Source organism: Hemitrygon akajei, chromosome 13 (genome assembly GCF_048418815.1).
Source record: "Hemitrygon akajei chromosome 13, sHemAka1.3, whole genome shotgun sequence".
Classification (NCBI taxonomy): Eukaryota; Metazoa; Chordata; class Chondrichthyes; order Myliobatiformes; family Dasyatidae; genus Hemitrygon; species Hemitrygon akajei.
The window spans coordinates 27,302,438-27,325,534 of NC_133136.1; the positions used below are offsets into that span (position 1 = coordinate 27,302,438).

At 39.4% G+C, this 23,097-nt stretch overlaps 1 protein-coding gene across 4 annotated transcripts in view; it reads right to left on the reverse strand.

Annotated features, from left to right (window-relative positions):
• LOC140737724 (probable E3 ubiquitin-protein ligase HERC1) overlaps window positions 1–23,097 on the reverse strand; it is a 273,953-nt gene that overhangs the window by 141,810 nt on the left and 109,046 nt on the right. For all 4 annotated transcript variants that reach the window (XM_073064301.1, XM_073064302.1, XM_073064299.1 and 1 more), the window contains 5 exons: window positions 17,108–17,280; window positions 9,014–9,169; window positions 6,842–6,939; window positions 3,509–3,601; window positions 1,447–1,608 (listed from right to left, as the gene is read on the reverse strand). In XM_073064301.1, the coding sequence (XP_072920402.1) occupies window positions 1,447–1,608; window positions 3,509–3,601; window positions 6,842–6,939; window positions 9,014–9,169; window positions 17,108–17,280 (682 nt within the window). The remainder of the gene's footprint in view (window positions 1–1,446; window positions 1,609–3,508; window positions 3,602–6,841; window positions 6,940–9,013; window positions 9,170–17,107; window positions 17,281–23,097) is intronic.

Genomic DNA, 23,097 nt, shown 5'->3' on the forward strand with positions numbered 1-23,097 from the left:
CCCCCTTCATTCCTCTGAACTTCAACATATACAGGCCCAGAGCCATCAAATATTCCTCATACATTAACCATTTTATTCCCAGAATCATTCTTGTGAACCTCTTCCGGACTCTCTCCAATGCCAGCACATCTTTTCTTAGATAAACAGCCCAAATCTGCTCCACAATATTCCAAGTGCAGTCTGACTAATGCCTGGATCAGGGCAAGAACATATGGATCACATATGTGTCTGAATTCTGGTCTAGAAAATGTGAATTCTCAAAAGATAGTCATAAAGGTGCTACAAAAAAGGGCCATTATATGAAATAGCTCATGATTTCTGGGCATTACATCAGCACTAGTAAAAGATTATCTATAGGATATAAACAATTTGGCATGTTATCACTTGTATGGCACCACAAAGATCACTGTCAGTACATCTTCCACGTATGAAGGCTAATAAGGCAAAAAGTTTCATGAAATAAAGAATAAGAGAAGCTGGGATCCAGTATCAGCCACAATATTGAACTGCAGATCTGGCTCAAGTGGCAAATTAGCATTCTATTTAAGATTGTTTAATGTCATTTCCAGTACTTAGTGTAAAGGAGAACAAAATAATTGTTACTCTGGATCCAATGTGGAACAAAAAGAAACATAAGATAGGTTATATACAGTACAATGGATTGATCATATGTCCATAAAGTGACACTAGGCATAGGTGTGTCTATACATAAACTGACTCTGATGGTGGGATGTATGGACGGGTGTGTTAGTAGGTGGAGGTGTTGAGAAACCCTATTGCTTGGGGAAAGTAACTGTATTTAAGTCTGGTGGACCTGGTGTGGATGCTATGCAGCCTCCTCCCTGACGGGATTGGGTCAAACAGTCCATGAATAGGACAGGTGGGATCCTTCACAATGTTACTGGGCTTTTTATGGCACCTTAATGTATACATATGCTTGATGGTAGGTAGGCTGGTGCCAGTGATTCACTGGGTAGTTTTGACTACCCACTGTAGAGACTTGTTGTCTGCCACAGTGCTGTTTATGTACCATACAGTGGTGCAGCATGTTAGGATGTACATTTGTGGAAGGACGTGAATATAGATCTGCAATGTCCAACTGTCTTGTCTTGTCAGACTGCAATGTCAGAAAATAGAGGCATTGGTTAACTTTTCTGATACACAGTATTTCACCTTATAAAACATTTATGGCAAATACAAATTGAAGATTGAGCAGCAGGTTAAATAACTAAGTCAAGTAGTTTTAATTGATGTAATTTATAAATGTACCATTTCATAAGATCATATCCTCAACCTATTCATGAACAGAAAGTTGGTGGCATACATTTTAAAAGTATTTGAATACTAGTAAAGATGAGACCAAGTGCAAGTAAAACTGATAAACTAGAGTATAGGTCGGGTCATTTTATTTAAATCTGTTATTTAATTACTTTGTTACACACTTGCCTTCCATTGAAAGCATCCCGATGTTATGGCTGTAGATGCTAAGCCATATCCTTTACCCCCTGCACCATGAGATAACACATTTCCTGCTTCCATTACACAGCAAACCATTTTTTCTGGATCAAAGGAAAACTCTTTAATTGGTATGTTGTCACTTTCTTTATCCTGTGTTTGAAACAAAGAAAAATAGAAATACACCAAAGGGAAATCATGTTCTGGTACTAAAATTTATTTTTTCCTTTTGTGGTCAGTATTTTCTAATATATTGGAAAGTAATTTCTTGAAACTGTTTTAAATACATTCTGTCTTAATGAACTACTTCAACCTTTATCAGATATAAAAGGTAATTGCACAGAATGAAACAAATTCAAAAGGAAGTCAAATTTCAAATCAAGTTCTGTTGGAAGAGACAACATGGAGCATTTGGAAAATCCAATCTAAAACACTAAATGTACAGGTGCAAGCTTATAAACTACATATTCACTATTCAATAAGCCTTTGTTATGTAAATTTTGAAGTACAGGTTGAGTATCCTTCATCTGAAATTCCAAAATCTGAAAACCCTGAAATCTGAAATTTTTTTGAGCGCTGTCATGACATCACAAATGGAAAATTACAAAAGGTTTTGGGAAGTGCGATGTGCAGGTCTCGGTGCATCACAGAGATTTCAGAGAATGACCTCACATATTTAATGAACAGAAGTTAATAAAAAATAGAAAAACACTGCATAAGTGAAAAATGAAGATCTCGATTGTGTATTGAAAGAAGGAATTCGTCAGTGTCTGAGTGAACATATGCCACTTAACAGTATGCTGATCATGAAACAAGCAACATGACAAACTGAAAATTGAAGGTAAATGTGAATATTTAGCACGCTAGTTGCAGAAATTTAAGAAAATGCATGGCATTAAATTTTAAAGATATTTTAAAAATTAAAGATAATATCTGCTAATCATGAAGATAGTCATTGATGAAAATCTAACACCACAACAAGTTGACAATGCTGATTGTTTTTATATCTCACATAAAACCTTAAGTAAAATACAAATACACTGTACTGTAACCTTTTGATGAAAACATGGCATCATAGCTGGAGACTGAAGCCTGTTTGCTGTTGTTCAACAGCTGATTCAGGAATTCTGCTGGTGCTGGTTTTGTTACCCTGTACACATTATATTTTTGTTATATTAATAATATGCCATAATTTTGCATATGTGTGATGAACAAGTGATGGACAAAGACTGCTTACTGGTAGCACATACAGTAATTCAAAGTTGGAATATTTTTTAATTTTAGCAATACAGCAGAGTAGGCCCTTCCAGCATCACCCAAGGAATCCATTTAACCCCATCTCCTTATATATTCCAAAACCCAAAAAAATCCGGTCTGAAAATCAGTTCCGGCTCCAAGCATTTTGGACAAGGGGTATTCAACCTGTACTTTATGATTTTATTTCCAGGAAACCAGCTCAGAAAATGATTTCACTGACATAATTTATTGACTGAATTTATTGTAAAATTAACACAAGATGTATGGTCAATCGTCACAGCATACATAGAACTTTAATCATATCTCTGTAAGAGCACTGTGGGCTACTGGACTCCATGCTATAGAAATCTTTAGAGAGGGCATAAAGAAAGTTTATCAGCATGCTGCTTAATAAGAAAAGTACTAATATACAAAGGATGAAAAATGCAGTCCCTTAGGAAGAGGCAATTCCAAATGATATAATTTTTGCCGCTAAGGATGGATGAGATAGACTAGATGTGAGTCTAGAACAATGCTTATAAATTCCAATTAAATTCACAGATTTGAAACAAACATCTATATGAGTTGAGACAGTAAATTCACTTCTAGAGTGAGATGGAAATTACATCAGCTTTTAAAAGTGAAAAAAACCATCCAAGGGACACAGGAATAAGTGTTTTGTCAATTTAGATAATTTGATTGCCTAGTAGATTAATATCTACACTGATTGATTACAACTTCCTTCCATTCCATTTAATATTTAATTAAATTGCATTCTATAAAATTCAGATACCTTTAGAAAATAGTTCTGCCATACCTCAGTTGATTTCTCTACTTTTTCCAGTTTGCTTAAAGCAAATGGCATGTCCCACATACAGGCAGAAAGTGAACTGAAGAGTCTCTCCAAAGTCTGAAATAAGAGACTTGATTAGTATCATAATTTTAGACCATTGAGACATAGGAGCAGAATTACAATATTCCGCCCATTGAATCTGCTCCTTCATTCCATCATGGCTGATTTATTATCCTTCTCAACCCTATTCTTCTTGTAATCTTTGATACTCTAAGTAACCACTTAGTAACCACCTCCGCTTAAAATACACCCAGTAACTTGGCCTCCACAGCCTTCTGCGGCTATGAAATCCATAGATTCACTACTCTCTGGCTAAGGAAATTCCTCATCTCTGTTCTAAATGGATGTCTCTCTCTTCTGAGGTTCTGCCTTCTGGTCCTAGACTCATGCACTAGGAATAGAGGGCACATCCTCTCCATTCCAATCTAGCCTGGCCTTTCGATTTTCAATAGGTTTCGATGAGATCCCCCTCATTCTTATAAACTTCAGCCAGTACTAGCCTAAATGCTCCTCGTACATTAACCCTTTTATTACACAAATCATTCCCATGAACCTCCTCTGGACCCTCTCCAATGCCAGCACATCATTTCTCAGATAAGGGGCCCAAAACTGCTCACAATACTCCAAGTGCAGTCTGACCAAAGCCTTATAAAGCCTCAGCATTACATCCTTGTTTTTATATTCTAGGCCTCTTGAAATGAATCCCAACATTGCACTCAATAGATACACGTGGAGGAAATCTATTCAAGAGGAAGCTGTGCTACATGAGAACAACATCCACTGTGCTGCAGAGAACAAGTAATAGCTACAAAAGGACAGTCTGAACAACTAAAAGACTCCACTACCAGCCACAGCCACCATCTGCTCTTGCCTGCACTACACCAGAATATGTGGATCCTACATCCCACCTGAGGACCCACCAATAGACAACTCCTTAGGAGAACATCATACTTGACACAAGTAACTGGATTAACCTAATGTATTTCATCCAATGTTGCCACTGCACATGATAGGAGTGGGAAAGAAAAAAAGACTACGGAGAAATAAAGAGTGGTGCTTTGGCAACGTGGGCAATCCAGGCAATAGCATAGCCCAGAGTCTGGGAAATATTATCTAGAGACAGGTGAGTTTGCATAATTAGTAAGCTTACAAATAGCACAAACAAGAATAATGTTGCTGTTTGCAATAAAAAAAAAGTGGTAGACTACAGGATGATGCTGATCATTTGGTAACAAAGGCAGATGTTTAATGCCTCACAGACAAAATCCCAGCAAATCACCCCTTTACCATCCTGCTTACAGTGTGATGACAAAATCTGCACACAGTTCTCCCACTGTGACATTTACAAAGTTATGCCCATAACAACCATTGTATATTTTATAGCTTGGTTAACAAAGACAAGTATCTCATACTCCTCTTCACTACCTTATCAACTTATGCTGCCATCTTCAGGGACTTATGCATCAAATTTCCCTTCTTCTTCAACACATCCCAAGGACCAATCATATACCATGTATTGCCTGTATGTCTTATTATCATTCATCTTCTCAAAGTGCTTAACTTCCTATTTATCAGGATTAAGCTTCATCTGTTAATGCTCTGCCATTCTTATAGATCATATCATCTAGCAGCCTACAACTTTCTTTATTGCTATCAACACTTTCACAACTTACTCACTATATCTCTACATTCATATCCAAATGGTAACTGTTTACACAAAAGTTCTCAGCATTGATAGTTGTGGTACACCATGGTCATAAGCTTCTAACTATTAAAATAATCCTCTGCCTCTCATTGCTATGACAATTTTGCACCCAATTTATCAATGTGCCCTGTATTCCTTGGGCTCTAAGCCTTTTCACCTGTCTCCTGTGTGAGACCTTATCAAAGGCCTTACTAAAGTTTGTCCAGAATACAGAATACATTTATTGCACTGCCCTCATCAACAGATTTTATTGGATCTTCAAACTGGTCAGACAAGATCTTCCACTAACAAAACCTTGCTGTCTTTCATTCGTGCAAGCTAATTCTCTCTACCGCTGCTATTAGATTACATGACAGTAAAACAACAGCTAACTGCATTTGTTATTCTCCAATCATCTGGCATGTCACTGTGACCAGAGAAGATTTTAAAACTCTGTCAGAGCCCTAGCAGTCTACTCCTGTATCTCCTACAGCAGTTCTGAAACAGCATCAGATCCTGGACTAATCCACCTGTAGGCTAAAAATCTTTTTTCAACCAGATGCTCCAGAACTTTGCCACAACCTTCACTAACATTCTCCTTTTCCTTCATACAGATGAGAACAGCAGGCAAGCCATTCTAGTATAAAAAGTCTATATTTACAGAATTTACCACCCAAAAGTTTGAGATACGGAATAAAATTTATTCTCATGGAATATTTCATGCTCCCTCTTTGCTCTCCCAAATTCCCTCTTTATATAAAAGGAATTCCCTCCAACTCTTTGTGTTTGTAAAGCACCTTCTTTGTTCTCAGTTCACTATACCAGTCATATTATTTCTTCACTTACTTTATATGGTCACTATATCCTTTGACATCAGGATTCAGTGAGCTGACTGTCCAAACCTTTTACCCCGAATTTTCACTATTTCATTTTTGAATGACTCCAATTTACTTGATACAGACCTACTTGCACGTAGCTGCTCCAATTTTACTTCTGTGAGATGCTGTCTAATTGAAATCAGCTTTACCTCATTATCTTCATCCCGTTTCACAACCACTGCAGGTTAAAACTTAAGAGTTATGCTCACCTTTTCCAAGGATTATCCCATTGTCATTTCAACCCAATGCTTGGCTAAATTCTCTAAAGTTAGGCCCAATACTGCCCTTTGAAGACCTATCTTCTTGAGCCATTAAGTTGATACTTCTTCAAAAAGGTAGTATTAGTCCCTATCACCCAGATGCATCTTAAAAATTCCTCCACCTCTACAACTTGAACCCAGTAAATGTTTGTGATTTTGAAATTTCCTAGTACTATAACACTATCACTCTATAATCCCATCTCCCTGTGATGTGTCTATATATCTGCTCCTGCTGAATGATGGAGGCCTATTATATATACTCCCAGCAAAGTGATCATCCCCTTTCATTCCTAAGCTGTACTGCTGTGGCCCCATTTGAAAAACATCATAAGGTATTCTTACTTATTATTCTGGAAAAGGATTTCTTAATCAACAATTGCAATCTTAATTCAGGAAAGTATATTCTAAAATCTGAGTGAAATCTGTCCTTTTTCTCTGAGGAGTCAAGAATGTTTAAGTGTACAATAAATCTTACCTCCTTTATTTGGTTTGGTTCAAAGCAGGCAGGCAAGAGTGACTCCAAAATTTGTAATGCTAGCAACCTGGTGCGTAAATTATGGATAAGTGGAACACCTGGAGGATAAAGTTATTGTGTAATTTCTATTATTGGCTTATTAACCCACTAAGAAATTAGAAGTCATGATGCTTAATGAATAATAAATTTCAAAATTATAAAGGTTTAAATTATTCAAGAACTCAAGAGCCATGAGGAAATGTTACAGCTATATAAGACCTTGGTCAGACCCCACTTGGAGTGCTGTGTTCATTTCTGGTCACCTCACTACAGAAAGGATGTGGATACTATAGAGAGAGTGCAGAGGAGATTTACAAGGATGTTGCCTGGATTGAAGAGCATGCCTTATGAGAATAGGTTGAGTAAACTTGGCTTTTTCTCCTTGGAGTGACAGAGGATGAGAGGTGACCTTGATAGAGGTATATAAGATGATGAGAGGCACTGATTGTGTGGATAGCCAGAAGCTTTTTCCTAGGACTGAAAAGGCTAACATGAGGGGGCACAGTTTTAAGGTGCTTGGAAGTAGGTACAGAGCAGACATCTGGGGTAAGTTTTTCACACAGAGATTGGTGGGTGCGTGGAATGCACTGCCAGTGATGATGGTGGAGGCGGATACAATAGGTTCTTTTAAGAGACTCTTAGATAGGTATGTGGAGCTTTGAAAAATAGAGGCAGTTTCTAGAGTAGGTTATGTAGTCTGTACAACATTGTGGGCTGAAGAGCTTGTGATGTGATGTAGATTTCTATGTTCTATTATGTACCAATTTGTCAAGGAACATGCACAAGGTAACATGAGTTTCAATTAAACCAATGAAGCAGCAAGTACATCAGTGGGTTGTAAGGGCCCATTTCTGTGCTGTAATTTACTATGATTCTATGAACTCTCACAAAACATAAACACTTACATTTCATATTAGATTAATAAATGGCTTTAAAGAACATTGCACAACTTCCTTCAGATAAACTGTTTTAATTTAGCTTCAAACTGATGAATCATAACATGCAGCGAATTGTTGGTTAGAGCAATCATGCTGATCAGCTCAGTTGCATTGACAAGCACAGTTTCATGATTACTTGCAAGCTATTTTCTTGAATTTTTGAGTTTATTCATTTGTGCAGTTCTAAAATACTGATACTTGTAGATATTCTGGAACTATGTAATGGACACTTCTAATCTATAGTACACAATTGTTGTAAAAGGGAAATGGACTCCAGATTAGCACAGAAAAATTCCTAACAATTGCAAAATATTTTGTTCTCATATGAACAATTTTCCTGTAAAAATACTGCATTGTTGCCCAACAACAACAAACTGTATTTGTAGAGTTTTTAAGAAGCAAAATGTGACAACACACCTCTTTCCGAGTATTTTCAAACAAAACTTGATTAGGAGCCATGAGGAGACAAGGGCAGCTAATCAGCTGACGAATTGATGTAATTTAAGAGACACCATAAAGGAAAGAGTTGTTAGCAAAGAAGTTTTGGAATGCTGTTCTAAAACTTCAGGCCTTACAGCTGAAGGCAATCCTATAAATAGTACAGAAATTACAGAGGGAGTACAGATCTTGGAGCATTATAGTGCTGGGAGAAGCAATTGGAACCAAGCAGGTTAGGGAAAGGCCATGTAGGTATTTAAGAATAATGGTAATTTAACATTGTTGATTAACTTTTTTTCAGTGAGCACACACAGGAGGGATGTTGGTTGGATGACACTTTCAGACAAGGCTAAGATCACAAGCAGTCTGGTTTAATTGTACCCAACATGAGGAGAGGGATGGAGTCAAAGCCTAGGAAATGGAGCTTGTGATGGAACAGTATCAGTTTTTCCAATGTTTTAGAGAATGAAATTTATTCTCATTCAGTACCATACATCCAACAAAACAATTTGGTGACTGTGGAGATAGAATCTAATGTTGTAACGTTCAGATGAGAAGGAAAATGGGATGTCGTTAACCAAATTAACTAAGAGCTTCTTTTGGTACACTGGCAGGGTTGTAAAAATCCACTTGAGTAAATTCAAAGCAGTTTAGGGAAAATTAGGTAAAAATTTGGGAGGCAACAACAATTTTGGGAAATGGGGCAATAGTTTGCAAGATCAGAAGCATAATTATCAGGATAATTTAACTACCTCACCTGATGCACTCATTCCTGAAGCAATCAATAAAACTGGGTCAATCCATTTCACAAAAACCATATCATTCTGCATATTTTTGGTGGAGATAACACGACGCAAAAAAACAAGGAAGTCTCCCAGCTGGGTTTCTACTATTCTTCTGTTATTGACAAAATCTATTCAAATGAAAGAAAACATAGGGGTGTTACTAACAAGGGAATGATTTAGTTTATAAAATAATTTCTATTGAATAAACACATTATAAATTTCACATGAATGACAGAGGATGCATTGATTTAATCTCTTAGTTTAACGACTAAAGTGTATGCTTTGTGTAGCAATGGGAAATGAAAACAAATATTGGCCCAATTACCAATGGGCATGAATAAAATACAACACTGTGCTTAATGCAACCCTGAAAGACAACATGAAATAGAAAATTAGTGATTCTGTAGGATCTGTTGTTGAAAAGTTGAGGTCAAGTCATACTGTTGAGGTTGAATACAAAAGACTGCTTTTCTGAGCTGGGAGCATCGCATGTCAGCATGCGATTCAAATGCAGTTGCAATTAATCAGCACACAAGTTCCCATCCATTGAAAACAACATTGCTGACTCACTCTGCATAAATTAATATATCATGTTCCATTCTTCCTTATCTTGATGAGTACGGAAGTCAGAAAGAAAGGGCACATTTCCCAGTAGGTTAAATTGATTGTATGTCGTATTCCAGAGTTACACCTGGAATAAAGGGCTAGAGACCTTCAAATAGCCAAAATACATTTTCCAGAGTTGATTACAGTATAAGATTTAACTTACTACTAAATTATAAAAACAGAAATACACTTTCTAAGTCTATTCCAAGAAAAATTATAAATGCTTAAAATAAATGACTTGCAGATCACCATGTTTCTCTGTTCAACTTTTTCTACACCCCACTGCTCAGATAACACAGCAGCCCATTCCAAACAGTCCATTGTACATTTTACATTATTTCCATATAAAGCACATTGTTGATAGATTTTCTATGCACTGTATCAAGAGTGGTTGAACATTCAAGCTGCGGAATGCTTTTGATATTGTTACCATCTCGCTTTCTGGATTCTGATGCAAGTCAAATTGCCTTTCTGAAAAATTAGCCCCATAAAATTGCGCCTTTGGGGTTGCAAATGCTGACATTTTTGATCAAATAACGGCTGTATCAGGATTAGAGTCAGGGTCTCACCTTAATAGGTGATGGAATTTGATAAAGCTTGGAGGTGGTAACATGTCCTGACAGAAGATGAGGTGCTTGCATTGTTCTCATTACAACAGTGCAGGAAGCAGTTGTGCAGGTCAGTGTGGGGAGCCAGAGTTAAAGCAGCTAGAAAGTAGTAGTTTAGGTCAGCACTGAGCAATGAGTGTAGCTGCTCTGCAATACCCAACCCATATTTAGTTTCTTCAATGTAGAAGAGTCCACATTGGGAGCACCAAATGTAGCACATTTGATTGGAAGTGCTAATGGAAAATTGCTTCATCTGGAAGAACTATATGGGTACTTGGAGGGTAGGTCGGGATGAGGTGAAGAGCCAATTGCTGTACCTTCTGCAATTACACAGAATAATGCTGTGAGAAAGGAAGTGGTTGGTAGGGATGAAATATTGGCCTAACCTTTATACCCTAATATGCCAGAATGAGAAGCAGGTGCATGTTTTTGATCAATAACTTAAGTGGAGATTACAAATAGAAAAAAGGCCACATCCATAAATGAGCTTTCTAAAGACTGTCCCTTCCCTAACCCGCAAATACTAAAATAGTGTAAAACTGGTTTATCAGTGGAAAGTGATACTAATTCTATAGTGTCCTTGATAATATCTGGTTTCCAGTTATTTTTCATAATGGATGTCACCAATATTTCACATGACATTAAAGTATGAATTATATGGTGCCCAAAATATACAAATGATTAAATAATGCCATATATGGCTGGCTACTTTGTCTTTTCAATTTATGAAACTTGGAAGACAGGTCCATAATGATGTATTGAGACCTCTGAGTTTGCACTTCAGTGTGCAAAAGGAGCCCACTGGAACAGCCCAATCCTATTCAGAGTCCTTAGCATTATGCTGAAGAAAACATAACTTAATGGAATCGAAAATGCAGTTTGCAGTGCACTGCTTGGAGACAATGGGGAAGCAACCATTTTTAATTAATGTGCTTTTGATTTCCAGCATTTGCAGAACTTCTCATGTTTATATTTTTCTTTAAAGTTACTGGAAGACTATGTTGGACAAATATCACCTGAGGAAACAAAAGTTACATCAATGCTTCATGCTCAGACCCTGCAGGTTCTTGATGCACTGAGTTCCTCCATCAGTTAGTTTTTTTTAAAATTCCAGATTCCAATATTTGAAGTCTCTTTTGTCTCAGCCTTTTGTTTTAGAAGGTGCAGCAATATTTGGGTTTTACTGTTTTATTGGTCATTTGTAAATGGTGTGCTATAGTTAACAGCATTTTAAAATTTTATTTACTTCAACATTAGTTTTTAAAATCTGACTGAATGTCAGAATACCTAAAAACTAAAATCAATAACAGGTTCGTTAAAAGTTAAAATACTCCTAGCATTCCTAATTATGCTGACCAGGGCCTCCCAGAGTCATGGTCCAGACCATATGTGTGGAGCCATTAACTCTGGTGGGAGAAGGGTACCAAGTCCATTGCCCATCTGTCATTTATTCTAACACATCTGAATATAATAGCAATGCCCAAAATAGAGTCAGTCCTTGTGGTACTGAACTAAACCAATAATTTGTTGTAATAAATTAATTAATAACTAACTAACTAACTAACTAACACCAACACAGATATACCAAGAGTAAAAGCAAAGGACAAAATTGGTCTTCTGGAAGCTCAGAGTGGTTATCCATGCATGGAGCTGAAAGAGAAGCTGGGGGGGGGAGGAGGAGGGGGGAGATCTTAAATGGATATTCTGCATCTCTATTTACACAAGAGACAGGCAAAGAGTCTATGGAAGTGAGGCAAATGAGAAATGAGGTCATGCACTGTATACAGATTACAGAGGAAGAGGTGTTTCCTGTCAAGGCAAATTAGGGTGGATAAACCTTAAGAGCCTGACAAAGAGTTCTCTCGGACCCTGTGGAAGGTGAGTGGAGAAATTGCAGGGCACTAGCAGAGATATATAAAACATCCTTAGCCATGGGTGATGTGCTGAAGAATTGGAGGATAGTTAATTTTATTCTGCTGTTTATGAAAGGCTCTAAGAATAAACCAGAAATTATAAGCCGGTGAGCCTGACATCAGTAGTGGGAAAGTTACTGGAAGGTATTCTAAGGGATGGGATATAAAAGTATTTTGATACACAGGAACTGATTAGGGATAGTCAACGTGGCTTTGTGCATGGTAGGTCATGACTAAACAACCTTATAGTTTTTTGAGCAAGGTACCAGGAAAGTTGAAGGCGGCAAGGCAGTGAACCTTGACTTTAGCAAGGCCTTTGACAGTCCCACATAGGAGGCTGGTCAAAAACGTTCAGACGCTTGGCATTCAAGATGAGGTAGTAAATTGGATTACACATTGGCATCACGGGAGAAGACAGTGAGTGGTAGTGGATGGTTTCCTCTCTGATTGGAGGCCTGTGACTAGTGGTGTGCCACAGGGATTGGTGCTGGGTCTGTTCTTGCCATCTACATCAATTATCTCGATGGTAAGATTGGAAACTGGATCATTAAATTTGTGGATGATACCAAGATTGGGGGGAGGACAGCGAGGAAGACTATCATAGCTTGCACTGGGATCTTGACCAGCTGGAAAAATAAGCTGAAAAATGGTGGATGGAATATAATGCAGACAAGTGTGAAGTGTTGCACTTTGGGAGAACAAACCACAGTGGGACTTACACCATGCGCGGTATGGCATTGGGGAGTGCAGTAGGTCAGAGGGATATGGGAATACACATCCATAATTTCTTGAAAGTGGCATTACAGTTGGATAAAGTCATAAAGAAATCTTTTGGCTTATTGGCCAAAGAGGGACATAATGGAATCGAAGTATGCTGACAATAGTTCAATGGCAGAAACAATGGACCTACCAAGTTTGTGGATCTTGGGTAGGAGGTAGAAATGAACAGTACGTGCTGCAGGAACTATGAAAATGGAGGCAGTGAATGGGACATCACTGGAGGTGACAAGGCTGATGATGGTGGTGGTCCTTAGTGGGATCCTGTTTAAGGGGCAAGTAAAAGGAGGTTCTGAGAGATACTATTTGGCTTCAGCAAGGTAGAAGTCAATATGTCTGACTACAACAGTAGCCTTGTTTCTGTGGGTTTGATGGTGTGGATGGAATGGAGGATCATGCATTCAGCAGATATGATGTTCAAATGAGAGAGGGAAGTGCTAAAGAAGAAATGGTTAATGTCTTGTTGGCAGTTAGAGATGAAAAGATCTGGATATTTGAGAAGAGCAGGGTTGAAGATAGGAGAAGAGAGTAATCACTATAGGATATGGAATCCTTGCCAAAGAAGTAGACCACGAGAGAGAGGTGAAGAGATTGGTGTCATGACAAGTGTGCAGCTCACTGAGGTGTGGGATCAGGGGGACCACTGCCTCAGAGAGGAAGATCAGAGGTGATGGTGAGGACCTGCAGGGATTACAGCTGGGGTTAGAGGAGAATAGATAGTTTGAGGAGTCAGAGGGAAGGGGGAGAGTTTGGGTGTTCAGAGAAACTTGGGGCTCAAAGGAATGAAGGATAAGGGATAGAGGGGAATCTGAGAGAGAGTGGGATTGGTGGGCTGTAATGAATGAAAAGGAACCTAAGAACCAGTAGCAGTAAAAAAAGTCTTGGTCTAGAGGTGGTTGGGGCTGAAGTCAGATATGGAGCTGTAGGTGGCAGGTATCATGGCCTATCAGAGGCTGGGGCCAAGATCAGAGTCTGAGGTGACAAGGACCATGGGATGCCAAAGCCTGAGGCTGAGATCTGAGCCAGAAGTGGCTAAGTTTTCAGCTTGATGGGCAAGCTTCCAAATTTCTTATTGATGCGAGGATGGAGAAAAACCAGTGGTTGAAGGCATGGATGCAGTGGAGGATAAAGTATCAGAGAGGTCCACGGCTGGCGAAGAAGAGTGAAGTCCAGAGCTGGAGCAGAGGAAGAGGCAGGGCAAGCAGGTATTTCCGCATGGTGGTGATGGCTGTGCGTAGAATTTGGAGGGAGAAGCAATTAATTCAACACAAGTAGTTGGGAATTCTCATTTGGTCCAAACCAGGAGGTCTAGAAACAGAGCTGGAGGCCATATGGCACAAGATGATGGCAGCAACGTACCCAGGAAGGACACATGGCTGTATTAGTAAGTCTGGGTGAGCACATAGCCAAAGAGACAGAGAGCAGCAGAGATCCCAGAGAGGGAGCAGTGAGAGAGTCTCACTGAACTCCCATTCAAGGAGACTTTGCAGTGGAGAAGCAAATCATAAACAACGGATTCTGCAGATGCCAGAAATCTTGAGCAACATGCACAAAATGCTGAAGGGGTGGCTGGACACCACAGAAGGATTTGATTACCTAGATGCTTTTATTTCATTTTAAAAATCAGGTAATGAAATTAATAATGAGGATGGTTTTGATGGATAAACAACCAAACACACATGTACAAATATATATAGCACCTAAGCTGGCATTATGGCATTTTATGATTGTGAGAGTGCAGCACTTTGAATGACTTTAATACAACGGGCTCATAATTACATCAAAGCAGAATTAAAGATGTGTATTGATAGCACAGAATAAATCTATGTACCAGAGTGTCTAGATAAATCATCATGATACTTGCATCTTTTTTTAAGTTAGCAGAAGCAGTAAATTTATTTGGGAATACGTGTAACTGTTATATTTCATTTCCCTCATCTTCACATAGTAATCTGATGATTAAAATAAAATCAAACACATCCACATCCAGTGAATGATGTATGTGCTGAGGAAGCCTAGTAAAAGGTTGAAGATGGTTAATTAAGACAAATGCAGCCACTAAAGCAGTGCTGACAGCAACTTACAATCACAGAGGGGAAAAACACAGGCTGCCTTAACAAGAAACCATCCCAACCTTACCAGAAAAATAACAGCAACGTAAAATATAATCAATTAGAAATTAGGAAAAATGGAAATGTAATATCAAAAGGGAAGAAAATTATATACATACACAAGTGAACAAAGGCCCTGATTGAAGTTTGTTTCCTTTCAATCTTATCAAACCTTTTCTATTACTCCACATCCAACAGTTAAAAACTCGCTCCATAAATTCAAGGCGTTGTAATTTTCATATCAGTTGCTGTCCATTTCTGGTGTAAAGATACACATTTAACTGTGTTTATTTCAAACCTAAGGAGTCAGAATGAAGACTTTTCCCATCATAGCACTATCATTCCAAAACTGTATTTTGGTAGAGTTGCCAGTAACAGCAGAGGTCTTGGATTTTTCTCATTCAGTGAACTAATGGAACAACTTCACCAGCTACAATGCAAGAAGTGATAGTTTTAAAATGCAAGATTCTGCAAAGCAACACACACAAAATCCTGGAGGAACACAGGTCAGGCAACACCTACTGAAATGAATAAATAGTCAATATTTTGGGCTGACACCCTTCTTGAGGACTAGGAAGGAAGGTTGGGATTCGTGTGGACACAAGTTTAGTGAGGTAGGAGCAGGCAGAGTCAATTGGCCTACATGGACAGTCAGGTTTGTGCATCTTGGGTAGGAGGTAGAAATGAGTAGTGTGTGGTAAGGGAGCATGTTTAATCTTCAGTATAAATAATGCAGGATTTCTAGAGAATATTAAAAAAGCCAAATATTGATTATACATGTATTGTGAGCTGTTTAATTATTATGCTCCTTTATTTCAAACTATATATTGTGATTCCTTGATTAAAGATATAACTGTTTAAATATGAACAGCACCTTTGGTAATGTTGGATTGTTGCTAAAAACCTCAAGACAAAACTGAGCACTAAAATTCAAAATGTAAATTTTTTTCAATAATTATAAAATAATTTGTTAAATTTTTCAATAATATTTCATGAGCAGTGACTGTAAACAAAGGCAATCTTGCCCAGAAGGACACAGCGCTATTCCAACAAAAACTTCTATCATATCATAACTTATGTTCAAAGAATTTTGAAGAAATCAATAGTTTTATTTTTATAATTTAACTTTATTTAAAAATAATTAACAGGAGTTCTCAGCTGTTCCATAATAGAACAATAACAATCCACCTTCTGTTTCTCAGTGCTCCTCGCTTTATTATAATCATTGATTTGCTTTCTTCCTTCCACTGTTCTGCAACATCATGGTCTTTCAGGGTTTCTGCAGAAAGAGTTGAATTCTATACTATTTTCAATCTGGCTTCCTCCTGCTGAGTCTGGAATGAACTGTCCCCTTCAATAGATCTCTCAAATAAACAAAACCCTACTGTTTTATAGTCTTAAATCATGTTTATCATCCAGTTAAGTTCTGCTTTTAAGTCAGCCTAGCGGGACGTCTATAGATAGGAAGAAAGTTAGCACACTGAAACACAGGTAAAATCAAAAGCTCATGGTGGTACAATGGTATACACAATCTACCATAAATTCCACAGATAAATTAATCAATTATCTCCTCCATTCTACAAATAAAGCTGAGCATGCCATTGGTTTTGTTTTTTGTTTTGTAGACATATTATCTTAGCAGTATCTGCATACATTTGAGACACAACTCCTCTCAAATAATAATCCACTTACTTTTATTAAAAGCTAGTGAGTGGTTGAGGATGGGAAATAAACCTCAAGGATCTAACGCAATAGCCAATAGACCCAAGCTGACATTCTGCAAAGGATCCTTTGGTGGAACTGACTAAGGTCTGTTCTGCTCAGTGATGCCTGAAGTACATCTTATAAAGTGGTCCATTTGTAGTACTTTCAATTCTTTTAAAAAAGGTTAAATAAAGTCATTTGATTATTTTGCTTTAGCTATACTCTGCTCTAAACCAAAATGAAATACCTCTGAACAGGCCTCCACTCTTTTGATGATAAGATCTAATGACACTGATAGAATATTTTTAATAGTGTTTTTATTTTCAACATTATTTTTCTCATCCCACCTTTACTTTCGGATCTGGTGCTAGCTCCACAGCCATGTGATTCTTTACATTTGTCTCCAGTTATCTCACATTCTGCATTTCCACACACTGCATGCACAAAATTCTGCAGCTGGCAGCACAATACGTCCATTGGTGCTTGAACTATTTCCGGGGGCAAAGTGTCTGCATAGGAACTGTGAACAAAACACAGAATAAATCTAGACCATAAGGCCATTAGACATAGGAGCAGAATTATGTTATGTGGACTGTCGAGTCTGTTGTGCCATTCCATCACAGCTGATTTATAATCCCTCTTAACCCCATTCTTCTGCCTTCTTCCCATCAACTTTGATGGCCTTATAAATCAAAATTCTATCAAACTCCACTTTAAATATCCTGGTGGGAAGGTTTAATAGAGCTGTTAGGGAGGGTTTAAACTAATTTGGTAGGGAGATGGGAACCGGAATGATGGAGCAGAGGAGAGGGAAAACAGAAATAGATCTAAGGTAGTGAGCAATAAGGATGTCAGGAAGGACAGGCAGGTGATGGAGCAAATTTGCAGCCATTGGGATGAGTTAAAGTGCAATAAAGTTGCAGTGCAATCAATGCAAAAAGTACCAAATACTGGACTCAAGGTGTTATACTTAAATGCACGCAGCATAAGGAATAAGATGGATGATCTTGTCGTACAGTTACAGATTGGCAGGTATGATGTTGTGGCCATCACTGAGACGTGGCTATTGGCTACATGCCTCTGGGGGCTGAACATCCAAGGATACATGGTGTATCGGAAGGATAGGCAGGTAGGTAAAGGGGGTGGCGTAGCTTTAATGGTAAGAAATGATATTAAATCATTAGAAAGAGTTGACATAGGATCGGAAGGCACAGAATCTTTATGGGTTGAGCTAAGAAATCGCAGGGGTAAAAGGACCCTGATGGCAGTTATCTACAGGTCTCCAAACAGCTGCAGTAATGTGGACTACAAATTACAACAGGCTTGCCAGAAGGGCAGTATTATGATAATTTTAGGGGATTTTAACATACGAGTGGATTGGGAAAATCAGGTCGGCACTGGATCTCAAGAGAGAGTATTGGTAGAATGTCTACGAGATGGCTTTTTAGAACAGCTTGTTGTTGAGCCCACTAGAGGATCGGCTGTACTTGATCGGGTATAGTGTAATGAACCAGAGGTGATTAGAGAGATGGAGGTGAAGGAACCCTGAGGAAACAGTGATCATAACATGATTGAGTTCACTGTGAAATTTGAGAAAGAGAAGCCGAAATCCGATGTGTTGGTATTTCAGTGGAATAAAGGAAATTAGTGGCATGAGAGGGGAACTGGTTAAAGTTGACTGGAAAGGGACACTAGTGAAAAGGACAGCAGAGCAGCAGTGGCTGGAGTTTATGTGAGAAGTGAGGAAGCTGCAAGACAGATATATTCCAAAAAAGAAGAAATTTTCGAATGGAAAAAGGATGCGACCGTGGCTGACAAGAGAAGTCAAAGCCAAAGTAAAAGCAAAGCAGAGGGCATACAAGGAAGCAAAAATTAGTGGGAAGACAGAGGATTGGGAAGTTTTTAAAAGCTTACAAAAGGAAACTAAGAAGGTCATTAAGAGGGAAAAGATGAACTATGTAAGGAAGCTAGCAAATAATATCAATGAGGATACTAAAAGCTTTCCAAGTATATAAAGAGTAAAAGACAGGTGAGAGTAGATATAGGACCGATAGAAAATGATGCTGGAGAAATTGTAACGGGAGATAAGGAGACGGCGGAAGAACTGAACGAGTATTTTGCATCAGTCTTCACTGAGGAAGACATCAGCAATATACTGGACACTCAAGGGTGTCAGGGAAAAGAAATATGCGCGGTCACAATTACAACAGAGAAAATACTCAGGAAGCCAAATAGTCTAAGGGTAGATAAATCTCCTGGACCAGATGGAATGCACCCTCGTGTTCTGAAGGAAGTAGCAGTAGAGATTGCGGAGGCATTAGCAAAGATCTTTCAAAAGTCGATAGATTCTGACCTGGTTCCGGAGGACTGGAAGATTGCAAATGTCACTCTGCTATTAAAGAAGGGGGCAAGAAAGCAAAAAGGAAATTATAGACCTGTTAGCTTGACATCGGTGGTTGGGAAGTTGTTGAAGTCGATTGTCAAGGATTAGGTTACACAATACCTGGAGGCATATGACAAGATAGGCAGAACTCAGCATGGTTTCCTTAAAGGAAAATCCTGCCTGACAAACCTAGTGCAATTTTTTGAGGGAAGTACAAGTAGGTTAGAAAAGGGAGATGCAGTGGATGTTGTGTATTTGGATTTTCAGAAGGCCTTTGACAAGGTGCCACACATGAGGCTGCTAAACAGATAACAGCCCATGGAATTATGGGAAAGTTACATACATGGATAGAGCATTGGTTGATGGGCAGGAAACAGAGAGTGGGAATAAAAGGATCCCATTCTGGTTGGCTGCTGGTTACCAGTGGTGTTCCACAGGGGTCCGTGTTGGGGCCGCTTCTTTTTACGTTGTATATGAACAATTTGGATTATGGAATAGATGGCTTTGTGGCTAAGTTTGCTGATGATACAAAGATAGGTGGAGGGTCCGGTAGTGCTGAGGAAACAGAGAGTCTGCACAGAGACTTGGATAGATTGGGGGAATGGGCAAAGAAATGGCAAATGAATTACAATGTCGGAAGGTGTATGGTCATGCACTTTGGTAGAAGAAATAAACGGGCAGACTATTATTTAAATGGGGAGAGAATTCAAAGTTCTGAGATGCAAAAGGACTTGGGAGTCCTCGTGCAGGATACCCTTAAGGTTAACCTCCAGGTTGAATCGGTGGTGAAGAAGGCGAATGCAATGTTGGCATTCATTTCTAGAGGAATAAAGTAGAGGAGCAGGGATGTGATGTTGAGGCTCTATAAGGCACTGGTTAGACCTCACTTGGAGTACTGTGTGCAGTTTTGGGCTCTTTATTTAAGAAAGGATGTATTGACATTGGAGAGGGTTCAGAGAAGATTCACTAGAATGATTCCGTGAATGAGAGGGTTAACACATGAGGAATGTTTGACCGCTCTTGGACTGTACTCCTTGGAGTTTAGAAAAATGAGGGGGGACCTCACAGAAATATTTCGAATGCTGAAAGGCATGGACAGAGTGGATATGGCAAAGTTGTTTCCCATGGTGGGGGAGTCTAGTACAAGAGGGCATGACTTAAGGATTGAAGGGAGCCCATTCAGAACAGAGATGCGAAAAAATTCTTTTAGCCAGAGGGTGGTGAATCTATGGAATTTTTTGCCACGGGTGGCAGTTGAGGCTAAGTCATTGGGTGTATTTAAGGCAAATATTGATAGGTATCTGAGTAGTCAGGGCATCAAAGGTTATGGTGAGAAGGTGGGGGAATGGGACTAAAGGGGAGACTGGATCAGCTCATGGTGAAATGGCGGAGCAGACTCGATGGGCCAAATGACCGACTTCTGCTCCCTCGTCTTATGCTCTTATGGTCTAAATATATACCTAATGACTTGGCCTCCACAGATGTCTGCGGCAATAAATTCCAGAAATTCACCATCCTCTGGGTAAAGAAATTCCTCTTCATCTCTGTTCTGAAGGGATATCCTTCTGTTGAAGCTGTGTTTTCTAGTCCTAGACACCCCACTATAGGAAACATCTTCTCCACATACACCCTATCTAGGCTTTTCAATATTCAATAAGTATCAAAGAGCATCTCCCACCCCCATTCTTCTAAACTCCAATGAGTAAAGGCCCAGAGCCATCAGAAGCTCCTCATAATCAACAATTTCATTCTCAGGACCATTCTTGTGAATCTCTGCTGGCGGCTCTCCAAATCCTGCTTTCCCAAACTGCTTCCACTATTCCGCGGGGTCTGACTAATACTTTAAAAAGCTTCAGCATTACATCTTTGCTTTGATATTCTAGTCCTCTAGAAATGAATGCCAACATTGTATTTACCTTCCTTACCACCTTCTGCAAGTTAACCTTTAGGAAATCCTGGAACAGGACCCTCACGTCTCTTTGCACCACTGCTCTTTGAATTTTATCCCATTTAGAAAATAGTCTACACTTTTATTCCTTCTATTAAAGTGAATGACCATACACTTTGCTACACTATATTCCATCTGCCCTTTCTTTGGCCATTCTCCTAATCTGTCTCAGTCCTTCTGCAGACTCCCCGCTTCCTCAGTACTACCTGCCCCTTCACTTATCTTTGTATCATCTGCAAAATTGACCACAAAGCCTTCAATTTTGTCAGCTAAATCATCGACATATAACGTGAAAAGCAGTCCCAACACCAGCCCCTGTGGAACACCACTAGTCATCTACAGCCAACCAGAAAAGGCCTCCTTTACTCCAATGTTTTGCCTCTTGCCAGTCAGCTAATCTTTTATCCATGCCAGTACCTTTCCTGTAATACCTTGGGCTCTTATCTTGTTAAACAGCCTCATGTGTGGCATCTTGTCAAAGGCCTTCTGAACAAGTAAACAACATCCAGTGACTCTCCTTTGTCTATCCTGCCTGTTATTTCCTCAAAGAATTTCAAAAGATTAGTGAGACAAGGTTTCTCCTTATGGAAAGCATGCTGCCTTTGGCCTATTTCATCACATGCCTCCAAGTACTCCGAAACATCATCCATAGTAATGCACTCCAACATCTTCCCAACCACTGAAGTCAGTTACCGGCTTATAATTTTGCTTTTTCTGCCTCTTCCCTTTTTAAAAGATTAGTTAAGACATTTGCAATTTCCCAGTCCTCCAGAACAGTGGTTCCCAACCACCAGGCCACAAAGCATGTGTTACCGAGCCGCGAGGAAACAATATGATTTAGCGATATGAAACGATATGAGTCAGCTGTACCTTTCCTCATTCCCAGATTCCCAGTCACGCCCACTGTTGAACTTGAACGCACGCAAGGTCATTACCCACGCGAGGTCATCAGTTGCCTAAACGCAGTGATACCCTCGCGCCAGGGTTGGCCTCGGGTAACTGGCCGCTCCATGAGGACGGCGGGAAGTGTCGTTATTACTGGCCTGGAATGTGGACAGATGGGCGCTGCCTCTAAACCTGTATAGCACGCCGAATGTCTGTGGGGAACCCGGTGCTAAAATATTTGCAGATGACCTAATTCAGGCTCAGGGATTCGTAAGTAGCAGAGCAGCTGCGATCTACTGAAAGTCATCCCTTGAGCCAAACTTTTGTCAGTCGATAGATCCTAACTACGTACAGGGGCGGGAGGGGGCAGGCACGTGCCCTGTCGCACCCTTCGCTCGCTCGGTCGCTCTCTCTGGACTGCAACCGCGGCGGCCCCGGCATGGGGACCTCCGGCCCTGTCCTTGTCCTCTCACTGGTGCAATGATTTTATATGTTCATACGAGGAAAATATGCGGTGTGTTTAATACTAAATTTGTTAGATAAACCCTTTTAGAAACGAAATTGAATGTATTAGCCACTTATAAGTGACTCATAGTTGACTTATCACCATGTTCCAGTTGTGATTAAGACCCCCACCCCCCCCGCCTCCCGGTTGGCCAGTCCGCAAGAATATTGTCAATATTAAACCTTTCCGCGGTGCAAAAAAGGTTGGTGACCTCTGCTCCAGAACCATTCCTGAATCTATTGGTTCTTAATAGATCACTACTAGTGCCTCCACAATCTTGTCAGATACCTATTTAAGAACTCTGGTGTGTAGTCAATCTGGTTCAGGTGACTTATGTACCTTCAGACCTTTCAGTTTCTCAAGTACCTTCACCTTAGTAACAGCAACTACATTCACTCCTGCCCCTTGACATTCTCAAATTTCTGGCATACAGCTGCTGTTTTCCACAGTGAGGACTCATCCAAAATACTTTTCATCTGACATTACTTTGTTCCCCTCTGCTAGCTCTCCAGCGTCATTTTCCAGCAGTCCAATATCCTCTCTCACCTCTCTTTTACTCTTCTTTAAAATCGGGAAAAAACTTTTGTTATCCTCTTTTATATTATTGGCTAACTAA